Source organism: Conger conger, chromosome 1 (genome assembly GCF_963514075.1).
Source record: "Conger conger chromosome 1, fConCon1.1, whole genome shotgun sequence".
Taxonomy (NCBI): domain Eukaryota; kingdom Metazoa; phylum Chordata; class Actinopteri; order Anguilliformes; family Congridae; genus Conger; species Conger conger.
This window is the reverse complement of record NC_083760.1, coordinates 55,428,917-55,447,783: the sequence shown is the minus strand read 5'-3', so window position 1 is coordinate 55,447,783 and position 18,867 is coordinate 55,428,917. Positions and strand designations below refer to the sequence as shown.

At 39.2% G+C, this 18,867-nt stretch overlaps 2 protein-coding genes across 4 annotated transcripts; one reads left to right on the top strand and one right to left on the bottom strand.

Moving 5' to 3' along the window:
- Positions 1-1,918: 1,918 nt before the first annotated feature.
- On the bottom strand, positions 1,919-4,589 carry si:dkey-29h14.10 (uncharacterized). 2 transcript variants are annotated; one of them, XM_061236843.1, is made up of 4 exons: positions 4,471-4,589; positions 3,865-4,146; positions 3,095-3,238; positions 1,919-2,279 (listed from the first exon to the last, which is right to left on the bottom strand). In XM_061236843.1, the coding sequence occupies exons 2-4, from the start codon at positions 4,088-4,090 to the stop codon at positions 2,089-2,091; spliced, it is 561 nt and encodes a 186-aa protein (XP_061092827.1). In that variant the 5' UTR covers positions 4,091-4,146; positions 4,471-4,589; the 3' UTR covers positions 1,919-2,088. The 2 variants fall into 2 exon arrangements, with proteins under 2 accessions (XP_061092827.1, XP_061092835.1); XM_061236851.1 differs by having other exon boundaries at positions 3,865-4,149; positions 4,471-4,582.
- Positions 3,971-18,796, top strand: prelid3a (PRELI domain containing 3A). Of its 2 annotated transcripts, none has more exons than XM_061236830.1 (6): positions 3,971-4,101; positions 9,721-9,889; positions 10,253-10,342; positions 10,703-10,773; positions 11,534-11,636; positions 14,224-18,796. In XM_061236830.1, exons 2-6 carry the CDS (start codon positions 9,752-9,754, stop codon positions 14,332-14,334), a joined length of 513 nt encoding a protein of 170 aa, XP_061092814.1. In that variant the 5' UTR covers positions 3,971-4,101; positions 9,721-9,751; the 3' UTR covers positions 14,335-18,796. The 2 variants fall into 2 exon arrangements, with proteins under 2 accessions (XP_061092814.1, XP_061092804.1); XM_061236820.1 differs by lacking the exon at positions 3,971-4,101 and adding an exon at positions 7,620-7,777.
- The last annotated feature ends 71 nt before the right edge of the window (positions 18,797-18,867 follow it).

The following is an 18,867-nucleotide window of genomic DNA, read 5'->3' as shown; positions in this document are numbered from 1 at the left end:
GCAATAAGTACTTCTACTACTGGGGTGATTACTGGGACTTATAACGCAAAACGCCTTGTATTCTTTTCCAGTTCGAATGAAGCAGAGATTTCATATGGAGATTTTAAAATTGGAGATTGTAGAATGGGCCTACAGCAAGACAGTAGTCCTGTTTGTCTCCTGGACATACCTGGCATATTCTGACTGGCTTAAATGATGCAAAAAGGAGCATCTTGGGAGAAGTATCTTGGGAGAAGTATCAAAATATCACATAAAAACTACATCCTTTTTCCAGCTGTGTTATGTATCACTACTAACTGGAGTCTATATAGCACAGAATGTGAATCTCTAAAGCATGGCTTTGTATTAATATTTCAAAAATAAAAAAGGAATTACATGTGGCTGCCACATGATTAGCTGTGTTGTACCTTGTACCACATCATCAGCTGTGTTGTACCTTGAATCTGTAGCTGTTCTTTTGAAGGAATAATAATAAAATTACCAAAAATAATAATTCAATGCCTTTGAAATGCCTCAAGGACATCTGTCCCATCGTCAGAAATTAAAGCTTTGCCTCAGTCACATTCTTGTAGTCTGTATTGTCAACCTCATGAATACTGCATGGTTTGACTTCAGTAATGCAAGTTTGGATGTACTGAATATATAAAATATTAGGATTATCAATAAATGAAACCACATTATTGGATTATTGATTTTTTTTTAATTAAAATATTTTAAAAAGTACAAAGCTGAATAATATAGTCTTCTCCAAGTCAAGCAATTGTCCATTTCATTGTTCAAGAGTAGCTCAAACGTGGAAAATGACACCTTGCAAAGGCAAGAAATTAAAAAATTCAAATTTTGAGAAATATTGCCTTCTCAAAACCAAAATAATAATATACAATACATAGTATTATGGGAATCGGAAATGTGGTCCTTGAAATGAGCACATCATCATCATCAATACATTAATTGGTGTATTGGTTTGGCTGGCGTTTTACAGTGCATCCGGAAAGTATTCACAGCGCTTCACTTTTCCCACATTTTGTTATGTTACAGCCTTATTCCAAAATGGAATAAATTAATTTTTTTCCTCAAAATTCTACACACAACATCCCATAATAACAACATGAAATAAGTTTTTTTTACATTTTTGCAAATTTATTAAAAATAAAAAACTAAGAAATCACATAAGTATTCACAGCCTTTGCTCAATACTTTGTTGATGCACCTTTGGTAGCAATTACAGCCTCAAGTCTTTTTGAATATGATGCCACAAGCTTGGCACAGCTATCTTTGGGCAGTTTCGCCCATTCCTCTTTGCAGCACCTCTCAAGCTCCATCAGGTTGGATGGGGAGCGTCGGTGCACAGCCATTTTCACATCTCTCCAGAGATGTTCAATCGGATTCAAGTCTGGGCTCTGGCTGGGCCACTCAAGGACATTCACAGAGTTGTCCTGAAGCCACTCCTTTGATATCTTGGCTGTGTGCTTAGGGTCGTTGTCCTGCTGAAAGATGAACCGTCGCCCCAGTCTGAGGTCAAGAGCGCTCTGGAGCAGGTTTTCATCCAGGATGTCTCTGTACATTGCTGCATTCATCTTTCCCTCAATCCTGACTAGTCTCCCAGTTCCTGCCGCTGAAAAACATCCCCACAGCATGATGCTGCCACCACCATGCTTCACTGTAGGGATGGTATTGGCCAGGTGATGAGCGGTGCCTGGTTTCCTCCAAACATGACGCCTGGCATTCACCTGAGCTCAATTTTGAGCTTCATGGCGAAGGCTGTGAATACTTATGTACATGTGATTTCTTAGTTTTTTATTTTTAATAAATTAGCAAAAATCTCAAAAAACCTTTTTTCACGTTGTCATTATGGGGTATTGTGTGTAGAATTTGGAGGAAAAAAACGAATTTAATCAATTTGGGAATAAGGCTGTAACATAACAAAATGTGGAAAAAGTGAAGCGCTGTGAATACTTTCCGGATGCACTGTATCATAGGGCAGTGACATGGCTTCCTTTCTCATACATGATAGTGACATATCTGACATGCTCCTCCCATCAACCAGGCCTGTCAATCTGTGGTTCTCCCTTGCTCTCATTGCTCCAGTCAGATGAGTGCTTGCTCTTCCTCCTCCTCTTCCTCCTCCTGGCCCTCTGCCTCCACAGTCTCCGCAGTCACTGTGTTGTTGTCCCCGATGACGACATACTCCACGTCAGAGATGTGAAGCTGGAGGCTTGGTGGTGCCGAAGAAGAGGACTGTGCTGCCCCCTGCTGGCCACAGCTGCACCTTTCCACCTCTAAGAAAGAATTATGGTTATTTTGCTGTAAAGGTGGTAGCCGCCTAAAGCTAATTTGGGGATATTCGTTACGTAAAAGTTGGAGCCTAAGATTCAGGTAACAGCGAACATGTTGAAGTAGGACCAATAGCTCAAGCTGCTAAGTGGTAACGGAGAACAATAATGAGGAAAATACTGTAGAACATATCGCGCAAGGCAAGAATGAGCACATCATTCTGTAAAAGGAATGCGTGTGGAGCTGCAGTAGTATGTCTCTTCCTGAGCTTAAAATACTATTGCAAACAATGACATAAACATCCATTCATCCATCCATTATCTTAACCCGCTGATCCAGCATACATAGGGCGAAAGGCAGGAATACACCCTGGACAGGTCACCAGTCCATCGCAGGGCACACACACCATTCACTCACACACTCATACCCATGGGCAAAATTAGGAGTTCATAAGATTTTGGTGGTATCGAGCCGCACCCAAAATATCATTTTTAGACCAGCACCCTTAATCCAATTCTAACATACCAAACAAAGAGTGGCGAACAAGCCTCTGGTATGACTAAGCAGATGATTCTGAGAATAAATACATTAGTTTTCATAATGCCACAATAATCTTTTGCAGTAATGGTTACCATTCTGATCCTGGATGCAAGGGTACTGCATATGTAATTTGATTTGATATTGTATCAACATCACATCCTGAGACAGTTGCTCTTTAGCAGTCCAATGACATTTGCGTCAGACTCAGTACCACAGTCTGTACAAATGGACAAAGTATTTCAAACACATGATAATGTCAAATGTGCTGAGCTGCTCTTACCATGCCTCACATGCTCAGGACTGTAAGATGGCGGATGCTGGCGATTTGCATTTATACAATGTCCATTGTTGCTCCCAAAGGTGCAGTTGTTCAGGGTAGAGTCATGAATGTTGATTATGTATGTCGGAGCCATGTCCTGTCGATCTGTGAGGGGGTAACAGAAGTGCTTTAGTCGTTTCAATTTTTTATTTACATACCGCATATACAGTAAAAAAAAAATCTTAGATTCCCAATTCCAAGAAAACAGTACATTCTTGATTGACGTGATGGTGATCCTCCACTAGTCGAAACCGTGTGCAATATGCTATGTCTGGACCTGGGCCTGGCCTAAATCAACATTTGTCCCAATTTTTAACATATTCTGAATTTGGCAGTCATGAAACAAATGCTGACTGAATGTAGGCCCATGTATCTCTCTGGTTGTACAGCTTTCTTGTCATGAATTAGACCAACCTTTTATTTTATTTTAACATTTAGGTTACAATGCAGTCTACTGTATCACTTCATTTTGGTTTTCATAATATTTTTCCTATTTGAAAAATGAACATTTAAATAAACATGTAAAAAAAACAGCAGCGTTCCGGTGCATGTTTCGAGACTCGCCAATCAGAGTAGTATTTTGATATGGCGGGGGGTTTGATGAATTGAATCATTTTCTAAATGAAAGAACACAGAGCGGATTTTTAGAGAAATTATGTACAGCTGAATATTATCTTATTGTCCCATAGCTACAATAATTGAAATTGCATTTATAAATTGTACAGCCTTACCTGGAGAGCCCGTGAAACTTCCGGCCAATAGGGGGTCACAGCTTTCTAAAAGCTTGTAAAACAGCTGGCAGGCCCTCCGACCTCTGCTAAAAACAGTCTGTATGAACTGAGAGGCTTGCTGTAGGTCCATAGTACACTGGAATGGAATCAACTGACTCTCAAACGGTGTGATGGTCCTCTTGCAAGACACGTAGTCCGATATTCGCTCCACCAGGCAGGACGACATGAACGTGCTTGGTACGTTGCCGACTTGTGATGTTACAAGCTTCTTCTTTCTCTTCTCTTCTTTGGAGAAAACGGGTGTGAGGAGAAATCAATAACCGTGATATGTAAAGCTTTCAGCTGTCCATGTTGCCCGGTTGAGTCTAATTATAAGTATGGCAATCGTATTAAAATTAAATTCATTAAACAATAAATAAATATAAGACCTGTAGTTTTGCATGTTATAGTGTAACAGCTCGATACTGTTTTTTGATGTTTCCCATCAACGTAGTTCAAAGTCTCGGCGATGTTGTAGGCTACAGTAACCTAGTAACTTCTTATAGTAGCTAACTAAGCCAACCCCATTTGCCTTTGTAGCAACATTCACATAGGCAATTCGCTTACCGTTAAAACGCTCCGAACTGCAGTTTCACTGTGAGACATTTGACTTCATACCCTCACTCGCGGTCCCTTTTAACTATACACATTCAATTTGGCAAAGGGCGGTCTTACTATGCTATGTGGTATACTTGGAAAACCCCCCTGCATAGCCTACATCCTACATTTATGGTGTTTTTTTCTGCCGTGGGTTTCCCATAGACCGGAAACAAAAGGGGCTGCCCCACTTGTTTTGCTAACAAGGGCAATAGCCTGAAACTTACATGTAAAGAGGAACAGTCGCAATATGTTCCCCTTTTTGACCACACTGTTATGCTACTTGTTTGTGCAGTCAGGGGCACAGTCACTTTGTTGAAAAAATTATTCTGACGTGAAGATTTTCGGACTTGTTTACATCTGGACAGATGTGACTGCAAGCGAAATCTATCGCTGTTACAACCGCAGAATTTTCGATAAAAGCAATGACAGATTTCGCTTGTAGTTACATCTGTTCAGATTGTAAACAAGTCAGGGCCTCTTCTCGGTAAGAAATGTTATGACAACATTGCAGGTAATTTACTATGTTTCTAAACATTTTAGGACTAGTGTTTCTTTACTAGCTTACTTTTTTTTAGCTTCAGAGAAAATTAAATAGGCTACTTGTGAATGTATTCTGCTTGCAAGTACTCTACTAGCTAATGTGGCAGTAATTTCGACTCCTTATAACATATCAATGATCCAGTTCAATTAGTAGAAATCCTGAAATACTACAATGCCAGTAGTTTAATCATATACTTGAACCATTTAGTTGGTTTCCCTAGCATTGGCCTCCATTTTCATTATTATTCAACAAGATACATTTTGTTCCATAGTCTATGGCAGTGGTTCCCAAACTTGGTCCTGGGGGCTCCCTGTGTATATACTGGTTTTCCTTCCAACCATAATTGCAATCTCAGATTTTAACAAGTAGTTGCTTTGGCATAATTAGTTGCTTCATGTTTCGAGGGATGTGTAAACCACATTACTGGTGCATCTCAAAAAATTATAATATTTTGGAAAAGTTCATTTCTTTCCATAATTTAATTCAAAAAGTAAAACTTTAATTTATTCTAGATTCATTACACATAAAGTGAAATATTTCAAGCCTTTTTTGTTTTAATCTTGATGATTATGGCTTACAGCTCATGAAAAATCCAGTATCTCAAAATATTTGAATATTACATAAGACCAATCAAAAACAGAATTTATAACACAGAAATGTCCATCCATCCATCCATCCATCCATCCATCCATTATCTGAACCCGCTTATCCTGAACAGGGTCGCAGGGGGGCTGGAGCCTATCCCAGCATACATTGGGCAAAAGGCAGGAATACACCCTGGACAGGTCGCCAGTCCATCGCAGGGCACACACACCATTCACTCACACACTCATACCTACAGGCAATTTAGACTCTCCAATCAGCCTAACCCGCATGTCTTTGGACTGTGGGAGGAAACCTGTGTGTCGACCTTCTGAAAAGTATGTTCATTTATGCACTCAATACTTGGTCGGGCAATCATGGGTAAGGCTGCTGACTTGACAGTTGTCCAGAAGACACTCATTGACACCCTCCACAAGGAGGGTAAGCCACAGAAGGTCATTGCTGAAAGGGCTGGCTGTTCGCAGAGTGCTGTATCAAAGCATATTCATGGAAGGTTGACTGACTTGCTTCACAAGGAGTGGACTGAGGCTGGAGTCAGTGCATCAATGCACCATGCACAGACGTGTTCAGGAAATGGGCTACAAGTGTCACATTCCTAGTGTCAAGCCACTTCTGAACCAGAGACAACTTCAGAAGTGTTTTACCTGGGCTAACGGAAGAAAAAAAATGGACCATTGCTCAGTGGTCCAAAGTCCTCTTTTCAGATGAAAGTACATTTTGCATTTAATTTTGAAATCAAGGTCCCAGAGTCTGGAGGAAGAGTGGAGAGGCACAGAATCCAAGTTGCCACAGGTTGATTGCCTCCATGCCACGCTGCATTGATGCAGTAATTTTTGCAAGAGGAGCCCCGACCGAGTATTGAATGCATAAATGAACATACTTTTCAGAAGGTCGACATTTCTGTATTATAAATCCTTTTTTTATTGATCTTATGTAATATTCTAATATTTTGAGATACTGGATTTTTGATTATCATGAGCTATAAGCCATAATCATGAAGATGAAACAAAGGCTTGAAATATTTCACTTTATGTGTAATGAATCTAGAATGTATGAAAGTTTCAATTTTTGAATTAAATTATGGGAAAAAAATTAACTTTTCCTCAATATAAACGCCAGTCCATCGCAGGGCACTCACACACTCACACCCATGGGCAATTTAGACTCTCCAATCAGCCTAACCTGCATGTCTTTGGACTGTGGGAGGAAACCCACGCAAACACGGGAGAACATGCAAGCTCCACACAGAGAGGCCCCGGCCGACGGGAATTACAACCCAGGACCTCCTTGCTGTGAGGCGGCAGTGCTACCCACTGCACCATCCGTGCCACCCAGGCTAAAATTACATTTTTTGATCCAATTAAAAAAAGTTCATCAATGTGCTCCTATTTAGGTTATTGTTTTATTTAATTAATTATTAACACCATAGGGGTTTGGCTCTATCATGAGAGTCTGGATTTTTGTCTGAATTTTGTCTGGATTTTTTTCATTATCTCCCCTTAGTAGCCACGTGTCCACACTTTCACCAATTAGGAGCATATTGATTCAACTTTAATTTGATCGTTTAACAATTTACTGATTTTATTCAGTTGTTTGCAATACAACACAATAAGCACAATATGAACTTGGGAATTGTTTTCTTCATGGAATGCATAGCTATATCTGACATAATATGGCTTACATAAACCCTCCAAACATGAAGCACCTAATTAAGCCAAATGAAATGCTTGTTAAAATTCTGAGATTGCAATTATGGTTGCAACGAAAACCATCATACACACAGGGCGAGAGAACCATTGGCTATGGAATATCTACAATTCACGATCAAGAATGACCAACCCGGTAGCGGTCGACGCAGATCTGCGCAACGCCTGCGCAAAATTGACTGCTTGAATCTACGTCGAACTCCAGCTCATAATGTCAGGAGGGCTGCACTGGTTTTCTATTGGTTGTGTTCAGTGTTTTAAGGCGGGTGCAGGGTACAACATATTAGAATAAGTGATGCTATTTTCTGTAGAAAATGTACCGGTCAGGAAGATAAAAACCGTGAAATAGGTTTTCTTTCTGCAAGAAGAGGTGAGAAACATCAAGCAGAAAAATGAAGATTTGGAGCACGGAACACATATTCAGGTAGCATGTAATGTCAGCATCTTTGCGAGCGAGTGATACCAGCTAGCCACGATGTTAGCAACGCACTTCCTTGCTAATCAGCTAATATCATCATCTCAGTGAAAAGCCGGCCATTCAAATAAAATACAAATTTTTGCCTATATGTTCCCCTTTTTATTTGTACTAGATGTAGCCTAAGCATGAACTACATTTGACTAATGTTTTTTTCTTCGATTGATCGTGTGGGTATAACTATGGTTACCTAAAGGACCTAGCCAGATATTCAAATTCGGATAAATATATGAACTGTTAGCAAATCTGTAGGCCCTATGGGTCATTCAAGACAACTAAAGATACCTATCAGATGCACTTGGTTTGTATCCGAACTCGCTTCCGGTTTGAAGAGTTCAGTGCACATTAGTTCTGTGGTTCAGAAATGGGTTCTGTACTGTAGATAGCTGCATATTACTTATTAAGATTTGACTTTCATGTAACCATGGAGTTTATTCGGGATCCCCAAGATCATGGAGCAGGCCCATCATTTTGCTGCACAGCAGTTTGAATAATGTCGAAAACCGGTATTTATTGTTCACATTCCATCCTAATGCAACAAAATTAATAAATAGATTATCTATTGACCATCACTGCAGAAGTAGCCTAATTATTCCTTCTTCAAATAAAATTTTCTACGTTCACATTTTTGTGAAGTAGTATCCTGTGAATTTCACTCTTTGTGACTTCAAGTTTCCAGTGGAATTGTTAACAATGCTGTTGAAAAACCACAAACAGTTTCACTTCATCCTTCAGTATTGCGATCTCACGTGTAATGATGCAACAAGGTGCCAATCAAAAGGAAAAGGTCAGGTATAGTGAGGTTTTGTGTCACCTGTCTCGGAATTTCCTCTACTGGTGTTGCATGTTGTAAATATTGCATCATGTACTCTGTATTGATGTGGCATAAATTCAATGCTACTCTACCTTGCTGCAGTGTGCCCACCAGAAATGCAGTACTGCAGTTCCAGCCAGTGATCGCTAATGTTATTACCAATGCTAGTGATATTACCAATGCTAATGATGATTAATGTTATTACTTTCTCCTGAATGTCCCTTTATGGGCAGTATTTCTGTATTACGTGAGAGAGGAATCTTGTGTCTGGTGCCCCATTGTGTTATAACTAGTACCAGCAGTTCCTCTCATGTAACCTGCTGGCATTTAAACTGGTTTTTCAATAGCTATTTTCTAGGGTTATGGTACGCACTTTAATGACACAGTCAATTGGCTGATTACATAATTGAGCAGCTAATTGTGATTTTATTAAAGCAATTATTTGACTTAATATGGGGAATGTGAAAGGAAGGAAAGCAACCAGGATGGAACGGCAAATGACCACTCTGCAAAACGAATGTCAGGGCAAATGAGAGCAATAGTATCCAGCTGGTACACTACACGCTTGTAAGCAAAACCTGCAATTTAAAGAAGTTCACAAAAGACCACCATTTTATTGCGCATACATCTACAGGATTTTTAGAAACATTTGTATACTGTGACTCTATGATGTGGAGGTGTGATGGTGATTGCTGTGTAGCTAGTAAGTTATCATTTAGTTGCTGTACACGTTAAATTTATATTCCTATTTTTTCCAAGAAATAAGAAACGATGTAACTGGATGGATGTCTTAGCGATACAAGTCTGAGTGCTTGATATTTTCCTATTCCTGTTATGGTTTTGTGCTCATTAACTTTAAACATTAAACATTAAATTATTTATTGAAGGTCTTTAATTTAATTTTAATTAATTATTAGGTCTCGAGCTTTTCTCGAATGAGAGTTTTCTCGAATGGAAACTCTGGCTCTCATTCATCTGACCCATAAATGTTAAAGTTCCATGTAATTTCAGGGTACGGCTACAAAAAGGGCTTTTGTCTGCCTTAACCCGGTTTTAAAAACACTTGGTGTGTGGACAGCTACCCCTGGGAGACGGTGATCAAGGCTGCCATGCGGAAGTACCCAAATCCCATGAACCCCAGCGTGGTGGGAGTGGACGTCCTAGACCGGAACCTGGACACCCAGGGGCGTCTCCACAGTCACCGGCTCCTCAGCACCGAGTGGGGCCTGCCCGCTATCGTTCGAGCGGTCAGTTCTTTCTCCAACTTCGTTAGGTCCCCTCTGAAAGCACTGCACCTCACTCGCCTGGTCCCTTGTGGTACTGATACAAATTGTAATCAGTGAAGGTGTAGCCTAGCTATTCTTCTCTCATGACTGACTGCTGTGGTTTTAATGCGCCATTCATTATTCAACACTCACTGATGCATAGGTTCACAGCACCTAAGTTTCATGGCTTGCATTGGTATTAAACACATTAACGGTGTTATTACAATGATAATTGTGAAAGTGGTAATGTAATGGAAATAATATTTGCTGATGTTTCCCTCACAAACAAGGGCTTATGTCTGTCACTGTCTTCTGAGCTGATCTTATTTTCTTGTTGCTGTACAGATTTTAGGAACCAACAGGACCTTAACCTATGTGAAGGAGCACTCCATTGTGGATCCAGAGAAGAAAGAAATGGAGCTTTGTTCAACGAATGTGATTTGGGTTTCTCCTTCTAGACAGAACACGCATGTGCTGTAATTGAATGTCTTGCTTGATTGAGCAGCAATTTGCTCTTCTAATTCATCCGTATTGTTGTGCAGTCTGAGCTAGCATTATAGGCAGAATTTATCGTTACAGAATGAAGCTAATACATGGAGGATAATCCTGATGCTGGTATTTCAATGTATAATATACATTACAGTGTTTTACCGAATGTGTTGAAGAGAGGACTTTATCAAACTTATTCTTTTTAGAGCTCAAAAGATGTAATTGCAGCTGGGAGCTGCCAGAGAGAATTATGTGTGTGTGCAGTGAACTGTGGGATTGTGAAGAATGTTTCTGGTCTCATTTCAGATCACTCTGACTAATTTGGTGTCTGTGGACGAACGTCTGATATACAGGCCTCATCCAGAAAATCCAGACGTGTAAGTAAAAAAAAGACACACACACACACACACACACACATTGTTTTTCCCTGTCTATAAAACAGTCAGAACCCATTTATTTGTAGATGGTACAACTGACTCTGTATTTTGAGTGCCTATGATACCTTGAGATAAAAAAAAATAAAAATAAAAATAAAATACTCATAATAATAGTTGAAATACTTGAGGTAAAGCATATCAGATGACCACTCCATCAGTGGAGTTCCCCTTTATCCATGATAGAGAAGCTTGCTGCAATTTCAAACCCAACTCCTTGATGCCTGTTATGCAAAAAAATCCCATTCTGTACAGCAGGTTTGTCCAACATTGTGCCTGGAGAGGCACAGGTTTCTGGTTTTCACCTGAAAATCATTAACCAATTTGGATGCAGGAAACTGGCTAATGAGCTGCATTAATTTAGTTAAGTAGAATTCATTTAACAATGAACTGAAGACCAGCATTGACCAGCAGATCCTGTTTCTCTCCAGGTCTAAGGTTGTGACCCCCGCTCTACTGGAGTAACACCATGTGAGGCCCAAAATAATAATGAGCTGCTCTGAATATGTCCAATGATGGTCTTATCTCCAGCTTCAGCCATGCACTGGTGCATGTCCACATCTGCCAATCACTTGCAACATAGCTGACGGATATGAAGGTGTACAGGAGTTATGCTGACTTGGTGTCCATACTGTATTTATCTTGTTCCTGTCAGAGTATTGAAAAGCAGTCCTTGCCCCCCCCCCTCCCTTTGCCCCCACAGCACAGTCTTGACACAGGAAGCCATCATCACTGTGAAAGGAGTCAGTCTGAGCAGCTACCTGGAGGGACTGATGGCTCTCAGCATGTCAGCCAATGCTAGAAAGGTACAACCCAGTGACTGGTCATGTTGGCACCATTTTATTTTGTCTTGCCTCCTCTGAATCTGCCCGATTATTCTATTAATTTTTGCAAATACCTAGACTTAAGCAAAAAGGCTAAACTTTATATTTTACAATTTAAGATCACATAGTAACAATTTTTGGTCAATATTGAAAAAGGTGAGGCCATTTAATCTTCACACACTAGCCAACCAGCGTACCAGACACAGCAGCCATCTTCCTTGTGTCCTTGTCACAAATCCTTAAACTCTTTGTCAAACCCAAATTGATTGGTTACTTAAAAAAATAAAAATAAAATTGCTGATCTTTTTTTCTTTACAGTCTAGCATGTAATGTAATGTAGAATGAAGTCATGTGTCTTTAAATAGAATAATATTTTTTATGCAAATGATTCAGATAGCTTAAGTTTAAAAATTACCAGTTTGTGATGGGTAAAGTGATACTTTTCTATAATTGTGTAATATGAATTGATCAAATGAAAGTATTACAAGATGAAAAAAGGCTAGGAATAAACAAGCTCATGTTCGTCACCATTAAAGGGGAAGTTAATTTCAGTGATAGCTTACAGTTCCCTCAATGACAAAATCGGAGAACTGCCAGCAATGAGACATTTGTGGAAAGGACAGAACCAGAAAAACAAAGATTTTCGTGCTCTATTTTTAGAATTGTTTACCATTGCTAAACCTGGGGTACAAAAATACTGATTTGGATTCAGCTTTTGCAATTCCATGGAAGTAAATTGAACAAGAGGAAAGCGTAAATATACAAATATGTCATCAGAAAGTCTCTTTTCAGAAATAGGAGAACCTTCCCCTTACTCAAGACTTTAGTGTGATGTGCATAAACTCCATGGTGTGCTGCTTATTTGTTTGTTGCTGTAGGGTTGGGATGCTATTGAGTGGATCATACAAAACTCTGAAAGGGAGAACGTACCCTTGTGCAACCTGTATTAATAAGTGGTAACTACATTTTGACAGTTATTTTTCCTGTCACAGCTGAGTTGACGTTGTATGTAAATGGCAGTAGTAGTTTCAGCTTTGGCAATATGGCATTTTGTTTTTGCACCTGAGCAAGGAAGTTGGGGTAGACATTCTGGATCTGGTCATATTATATTTACAGTATATTATTATATTTTCCCTTATGAATAACAGAAAAAATAACACTTTTAATGATCAGGTGTGCTACAGAAGAAAAGATATTAACTGCAGTAATGAACCAGTGATTACAAAAGCATATTTGTGGCAGTGTCCATACCAATTAAATGTAACTGAATTACAAACATACATTGGTAGTAAAACCAATAATCACCCTTTTCAAATTTCTTCCTGTTCTGAACAATGCTTTTGCCTCTACAGTATGGGTACTGTAATTTGAAACCTGGGATGTGAGGTCATTCTAAAGCAGAGCTGACTCATCACATTTCTAGTATTGTCTAGGGTAGGGCTTTCCAAACGTTTTTCTCTGAAGGCCCACGACATTGGAACACCAATTTCTACCTCCCAGAGGCATTGTTGACACTGATGGCAGTGCAGTGCCTATTCAACTGTGGAAGCCTGTCTAAATTGAGGTGCCATAATATTATGACCTTTAGTACAATATACATATTTAATAATTCCACTTCTCACAGTATTACCAAGGAGCTCTATTCTGTTAATCCAATATAATTATCTTTGAAGCAGGTATTTCTTTTTGACTGCTGGTGTGCTGGGTCATTTTTGGTAATTAGAATGGAGCCATCATTGCCTGAAATGAGTGAGAACACACTTGCCATATTGCCCTTTGCTTACTGAGAATGCTAGAATTTTTATTTTCTTCTTTTCCATAACAAGTTTTTATATAATTTTATTTATTTTGGTTTCCATTTTGGTTAGATTAGTACTGCTTTGTCTGTGCCTTGCCATATTCATCTTGTGATTAATAGCCATAATATCACATTAAGTATTTGATTTGGTGACATTTGGCATGGTCCATACATTAACATATCACTCCCCTGTGCTTGGTGCCTTGCCATTTCCATTTGATGTTGTGTTTTGTCAGTCACTGTTCAGTCAGTGTTGCGTCCACTGGCATCCAGCAGTTCAATGCTTCACTGGTTATTATCACTCCATGTGGAAGCTGTGCTGTCTCAGGATGTGACTCTACTCCTCAAACCTTCCTCAAACACAGAGAGAATGTCTGTTCGAGGCTTGCTGCAAATACCCTTAGTGAAATACTGATCTTTTAACCCTTTAAAGAGTAGCTAGGTTTTTTGGAATGTGTTCTAGAACTCCATTTCAAATACTGACCGTTACATCAGCAACGGAATATTCAATTAAAAACTTTCTAATCACACATTTGTGATCTTCTACATTGAAGGGTTAAAGACCAGCACCTTTGTTGTGAATGTTGTGGATATGTGCTGTGTGCATGTAGTGTAAATGGTAAATGGTTATACAAGTATGGACAGTGTACGTGGCCATACTTGTGTTTCCTTGTTTTCTGAGTGCTTGTAGGTTTTTGTATGTTTGCATATGCACCTGTGTGTTTTCTGTTGCTGAAAGTCATGATTCTGACCCCCCCCCTGTAACTGCAGGGCTGTCAGGCTGTGGAGTGGGCAATCCGGAACCTTCTCTCTCACATCCCAGCGGTGACTGCCCCAGGTGGACAGCCAGGCGGCTGCGGATCTCCCACGGCTACCGGGTAAAGTCAACTGGCCCGAGCCGACCAGGAGGCCCCGGGGCATGGCAGCGTAGACCAGGCAGTATCAGCAACCCATGAGCTGGCAGTCATCATCTCGCGCTATAGGGTTCGCCTCACAGTCCAGAGGGTCTGTGTCTGACAAGTGCTTGTAAAGCAGGAGATGAGGGCAGAATCTAGAAGGCAACTTCTGGTGCGATTGTAAATTTGTCCCTGTTTTCGGGGAACTCTACGGTCATGGGTTGCCACCGTGGAATCTAAGCAGAATACATTATACCAATAACCGTTGATTACTGTCCTAAATACATGTACTGCAAGCGCATGTTCAGGAAGCTGCACAAATTAACAGATCTGTTCTGTGGCCATCATGTTGATGGAATATAACTCTTGCTGATATTTATTCCTTAAAATAATACTTATTCCTTAAAATAATTGTTATTTTGGTTGGATTATATCCTGGTGGAGATATTTTCATTAATAACTAATCAATTATTATAAAAGCCACTTAATTTTCCATTAGACATACTTCAGATGTCTACTTTAATCAGTTTACATGTTAGTAAAGAATAGGTCAGAAGATTTATTCTGTTTTTGTTTTTGTTTTTGTTTTTGTTTTTCCAGTACTGTGGAACATGAAATGTGTCAAGTTACTGAAAATGAGGTCTAATTGTTAGTGAAAAGTTACTCTTAGGTTGTTACTGCTGAAGTCTATTTTATATATACTAATTTAGAAATGGAAACACTAATTTATTTTTCCTTTTTACTATGAAATAATACTTTGAATGTTCTGCAATCAGTGTATGCAGAAGACATTTGTAACAGTTAAGTAAAACCTGAAAGAAAGTTTTTCATGTGAAATGGCTTCCTTTCAGGCCAGAAAAATATTCTTGTTGCTGAAAAAGGAAACTGGTTAATGTTAAATTATTAGCATGCATTTTTGCACATGAGTTGAGCATGACTTTACTGTAACTGTAGTGTGGAGGTGCAATTATGTTTATGGACTCATGTAGGAACACCTCGGAAGAGATATTAACCTCCAAGTAATGTCACCCAGCAGTAGAGCTCATTAGATTATTTGTACTGTCGATGGGTAATGCCCAGTTAATTGCTCATGCTTACAAAATTATATTCATCATTTAATTGTGTTTAAACCATAAAATAGATGTGTTGGTATGTTCATTACCATTATGTACATACCTACTCTAATGTGTGTGTTAAAGGAATCAGGGTAGTGTCTTAGTTTTGACTGTAAGGCACCAGTCTGCCTGCTGTATTGTAGCTCAGTGAGTCAGGCTACCTCAAATATGCTTCTGTGTTAAACATGGTGCTTCAACCAAAGCTTCCCAGTCATGGACGCTGTACACCAGTTAAGCCCCATACCAGTTATGACTCTATTAAACCACACAGCAGTTATGGCTCTGTTAAGCTTGTATCAAACAGCGTTCATGGCTCTATTAAACCAGAACCACACGGTGGTTATGGCTGAAATAAAGCGATACCACATAGCAGTTAAAGGCTTCTGCTGGTACCAGACCCTGGTTTTGGCTCCATTAAGCTGGTCACTGTGAACCAAAAGCTGGTAGAGATACCATTTGTTATCAGCGACCTATTCAAACCATTCATTGGGTTTTTGCAGCAGAGAGAAAAATATTTTGATTTGAAAACCGATAACTCCACCCGCTATGAGGGTCATGAAACCAGACTCTCCCATCACGCATATTTTTTTTTCTTTTTTTTTTTCCTAGTATTATGTTGTTTTTTATGCATTAGTCACCGCCTGCCAATCTGACACCTGCAGTCTGCCTGCACCTGCTGTGTATGAAGAGCAGTCCTCCAGTGGCCGAACCGCTCGTGAAGAGACCAATGGTGGCTCCTGAGCTGCAAAAATCCCCATAAACTGATTATTGGTCTCAACTCTTTTTAAATAAAATAATCCTTGATTAACAATATGATTAAGTCAGAAGGTATTCAGTACCGTGAGGTGTAGCCAGGTCCCCCTCAATTAGGTAAAACACGAAATAAAACATTATTTGCGCACATTTGTGCACATTTCCATTAACCTTATTCATAATTGTGGATACATGTTGCTACGCCTTCTTTTGTGTGTATGCTGTAAATACAACATGGTCCCAATGAAATGAATCGCATCATGCAGCCATCATAGTGACAAAGTGTGCTTACTGGGTAGTGAATAAGACATATTTTTCATAATTGAATTGGGATACTTAATCTCCCTAACATGGCATGAAGAAAGAAGCTGTGTGTTTACCTGCCAATTGATTATTCATATCATTGCCAAACTTATTAATCAAGGAAAATGATTGAAAACCAGTCACAGCCAATAATCAATTTAAGGGGATGTGTTGTGCCTCCTTGATTTTCATCTCTGCAGCCGCCAATGAAAGAAACATATACCTTCACACACTTCAGAGGACATGAAGTCTTGGCTCTTTCACATTGATGGAGGCTCCAGTTGAATAATATATGGGGATATAGTAAAAACTGGTGAAGAGAAGATTTCTGAAACCGCACCGATGGTTATTCTATGAGAATGCAGAACTTGAACTTGAACTAGGTGTTTGGTTGGATATACAGGTATAAGGACTGTTGAATTGTAGTGTACATGGTTGTTGGTACATCCAACTAAGAACCTTTTTGAGGTTCATTTTCAACTACTTCACTTTCTAGGGCACTGACAATTTATTTCAATCTATGACATACTGTGTACATGTGAAATGAAAGTTGAATAGTATGTATGCATTAATTTCAGAGAACAGTTCCAGGTTCCTTTTTATGTATCCTGGGAAGTACCTCGAATAGTCGGAGAGTCACGCAAAACCAGCTGTTCTATGTTCATTCATAACCAGAGTCTGCCACCACTGGGCTAAACTCTCTTGACTTGTTCAAATGTCTGTTAACTGCTTTTGCAAATTAACTATATTTATATGAATGTAATATCTATATACTGTAGTTTACAAAGCTAAAGCAAACCAAATGTTCATGCATTTGCTTTAAAGAAAAATTCTCATAATGCTGCCTTTTTTTTTTTTTTTTTTTTTTTGTAATACTGTTCAAGCAGACACGTATGTTTGTGTAGGATGATTTAATTTATTGAAACAAAACTTTAGCGATACCTACAATAAAATGCATGCATTTTAATTGGTTTTGTATGTTGGTTGCTCCCTGTGGAGAATTTTGGGAACTGATTCAAGCAGGGGCATTTTGTGACCTTTTATTCCACCAATGAAGAGTGCCATAGCTACTTATCACCAGAAGGGGGCAGAGTGGAGCTCTAATCTTAAATTCAATGCTGTAAAGCAACCCTACTCAACTCGTTGTCCTGCGGACCGCAGTGTCTGCAGGTATTCGCTTCGACCGTGTACTGCACCACATGATTTCACTCATTTAACCTGCTTGGTTCAGATAATAAGCTAATCGGAGAAAATGGGTGGTGAAACGCATTGTTGAAGCAAATGCCTGCAGACACTGCGGTGCAGACGTGGAGTTGAGTAGTGCTGCTGTAAAGGGATAGTTTATGTTTTTAAATATTACTTGATTATTTAAGATATTTGCTGTTAAGTTTAGATATTCAGTTTAAGTTTAAGTGATGACTTGCTGGATTTACAGTTGCAGGGGTATTCAGGGTGTTACATTATTGGCATTTGGCAGACACTCTTATCCAGAGCGACGTACAGTTGATTAGACTAAGCAGGAGACAATCCTCTCCTGGAGCACTGCAGAGATAAGGGTCTTGCTCAAGGGCCCGACGGCTGTATGTATCTTATTGGGGATCGAACCACCTTGCGCTTCCCAGTCATGTACCTTAACCGCTACACTACAGGCCGCTCTTGTTCTGGTGTAAAACAAAAAAATGCACTTAAAGTAACAGCTCGTACAATGTTATGACTCCAGAGATTGGACATGTGGGTTTTACCTATTTATTCCTAAAAACTGGTTTCATCTCAGTTGGAACTGCTCAACAAAAATAACTATTGGCATTCTATAAAAACTGGTAGTTATGTTTATTAATGTTTATGTTTATTGTTTGTTATGTTTATCATTAATGCTTATGAATAAATGCTTATTAATCTTTAAAATAATCTGTTATTGTACTGTACTTTCTCAGTAAATATATTATTGCTGTACAAACCCCTGAATGCCACTCTACAAGCCATTGTAAAGCCAGTTAGTCATCAGAAAATTCTGTAGGTAAAATATGCTTCCTTTCACATACCAATTAAAATGTACTGTAATTCTGAAATAATGAATGAATGAGTGAATGTCCCTTTAAGTGGTACTATGACTTTGCAAATGTGTCATGAATATTTCATATTCCCTTTGTGAACATGGCATCAGACATGCATGTTTTATTCTGACTTGATCTGCGCTCTATAAGGTGTGAGGCCATTCTTTATAGTGCCTTCAGAGGCTACTGAACACAATGATAATAATAAATCATTTACAACAAATGCACTGGGAAAATCTGTATTTTTACCAAATGATATGCAGCTTAATTTAATTTTGATTCAGAGCCTACAGT

Bases quoted from the DNA above. Each gene is read 5' to 3' on its own strand.
- si:dkey-29h14.10 (XM_061236843.1), bottom strand. From the start codon at position 4,090: ATGTCGTCCTGCCTGGTGGAGCGAATATCGGACTACGTGTCTTGCAAG. The intron at 3,239-3,864 runs GTAAGGCTGTAC...ACCCCCTCACAG, and splicing joins AAGTTTCACGGGCTCTCCAG to ATCGACAGGACATGGCTCCG. The intron at 2,280-3,094 runs GTAAGAGCAGCT...ATTCTTTCTTAG, and splicing joins TCCTGAGCATGTGAGGCATG to AGGTGGAAAGGTGCAGCTGT.
- prelid3a (XM_061236820.1), top strand. From the start codon at position 7,746: ATGAAGATTTGGAGCACGGAACACATATTCAG. The intron at 10,343-10,702 runs GTGATTTGGGTT...GTCTCATTTCAG, and splicing joins TGGAGCTTTGTTCAACGAAT to ATCACTCTGACTAATTTGGT. The intron at 10,774-11,533 runs GTAAGTAAAAAA...TTGCCCCCACAG, and splicing joins CATCCAGAAAATCCAGACGT to CACAGTCTTGACACAGGAAG.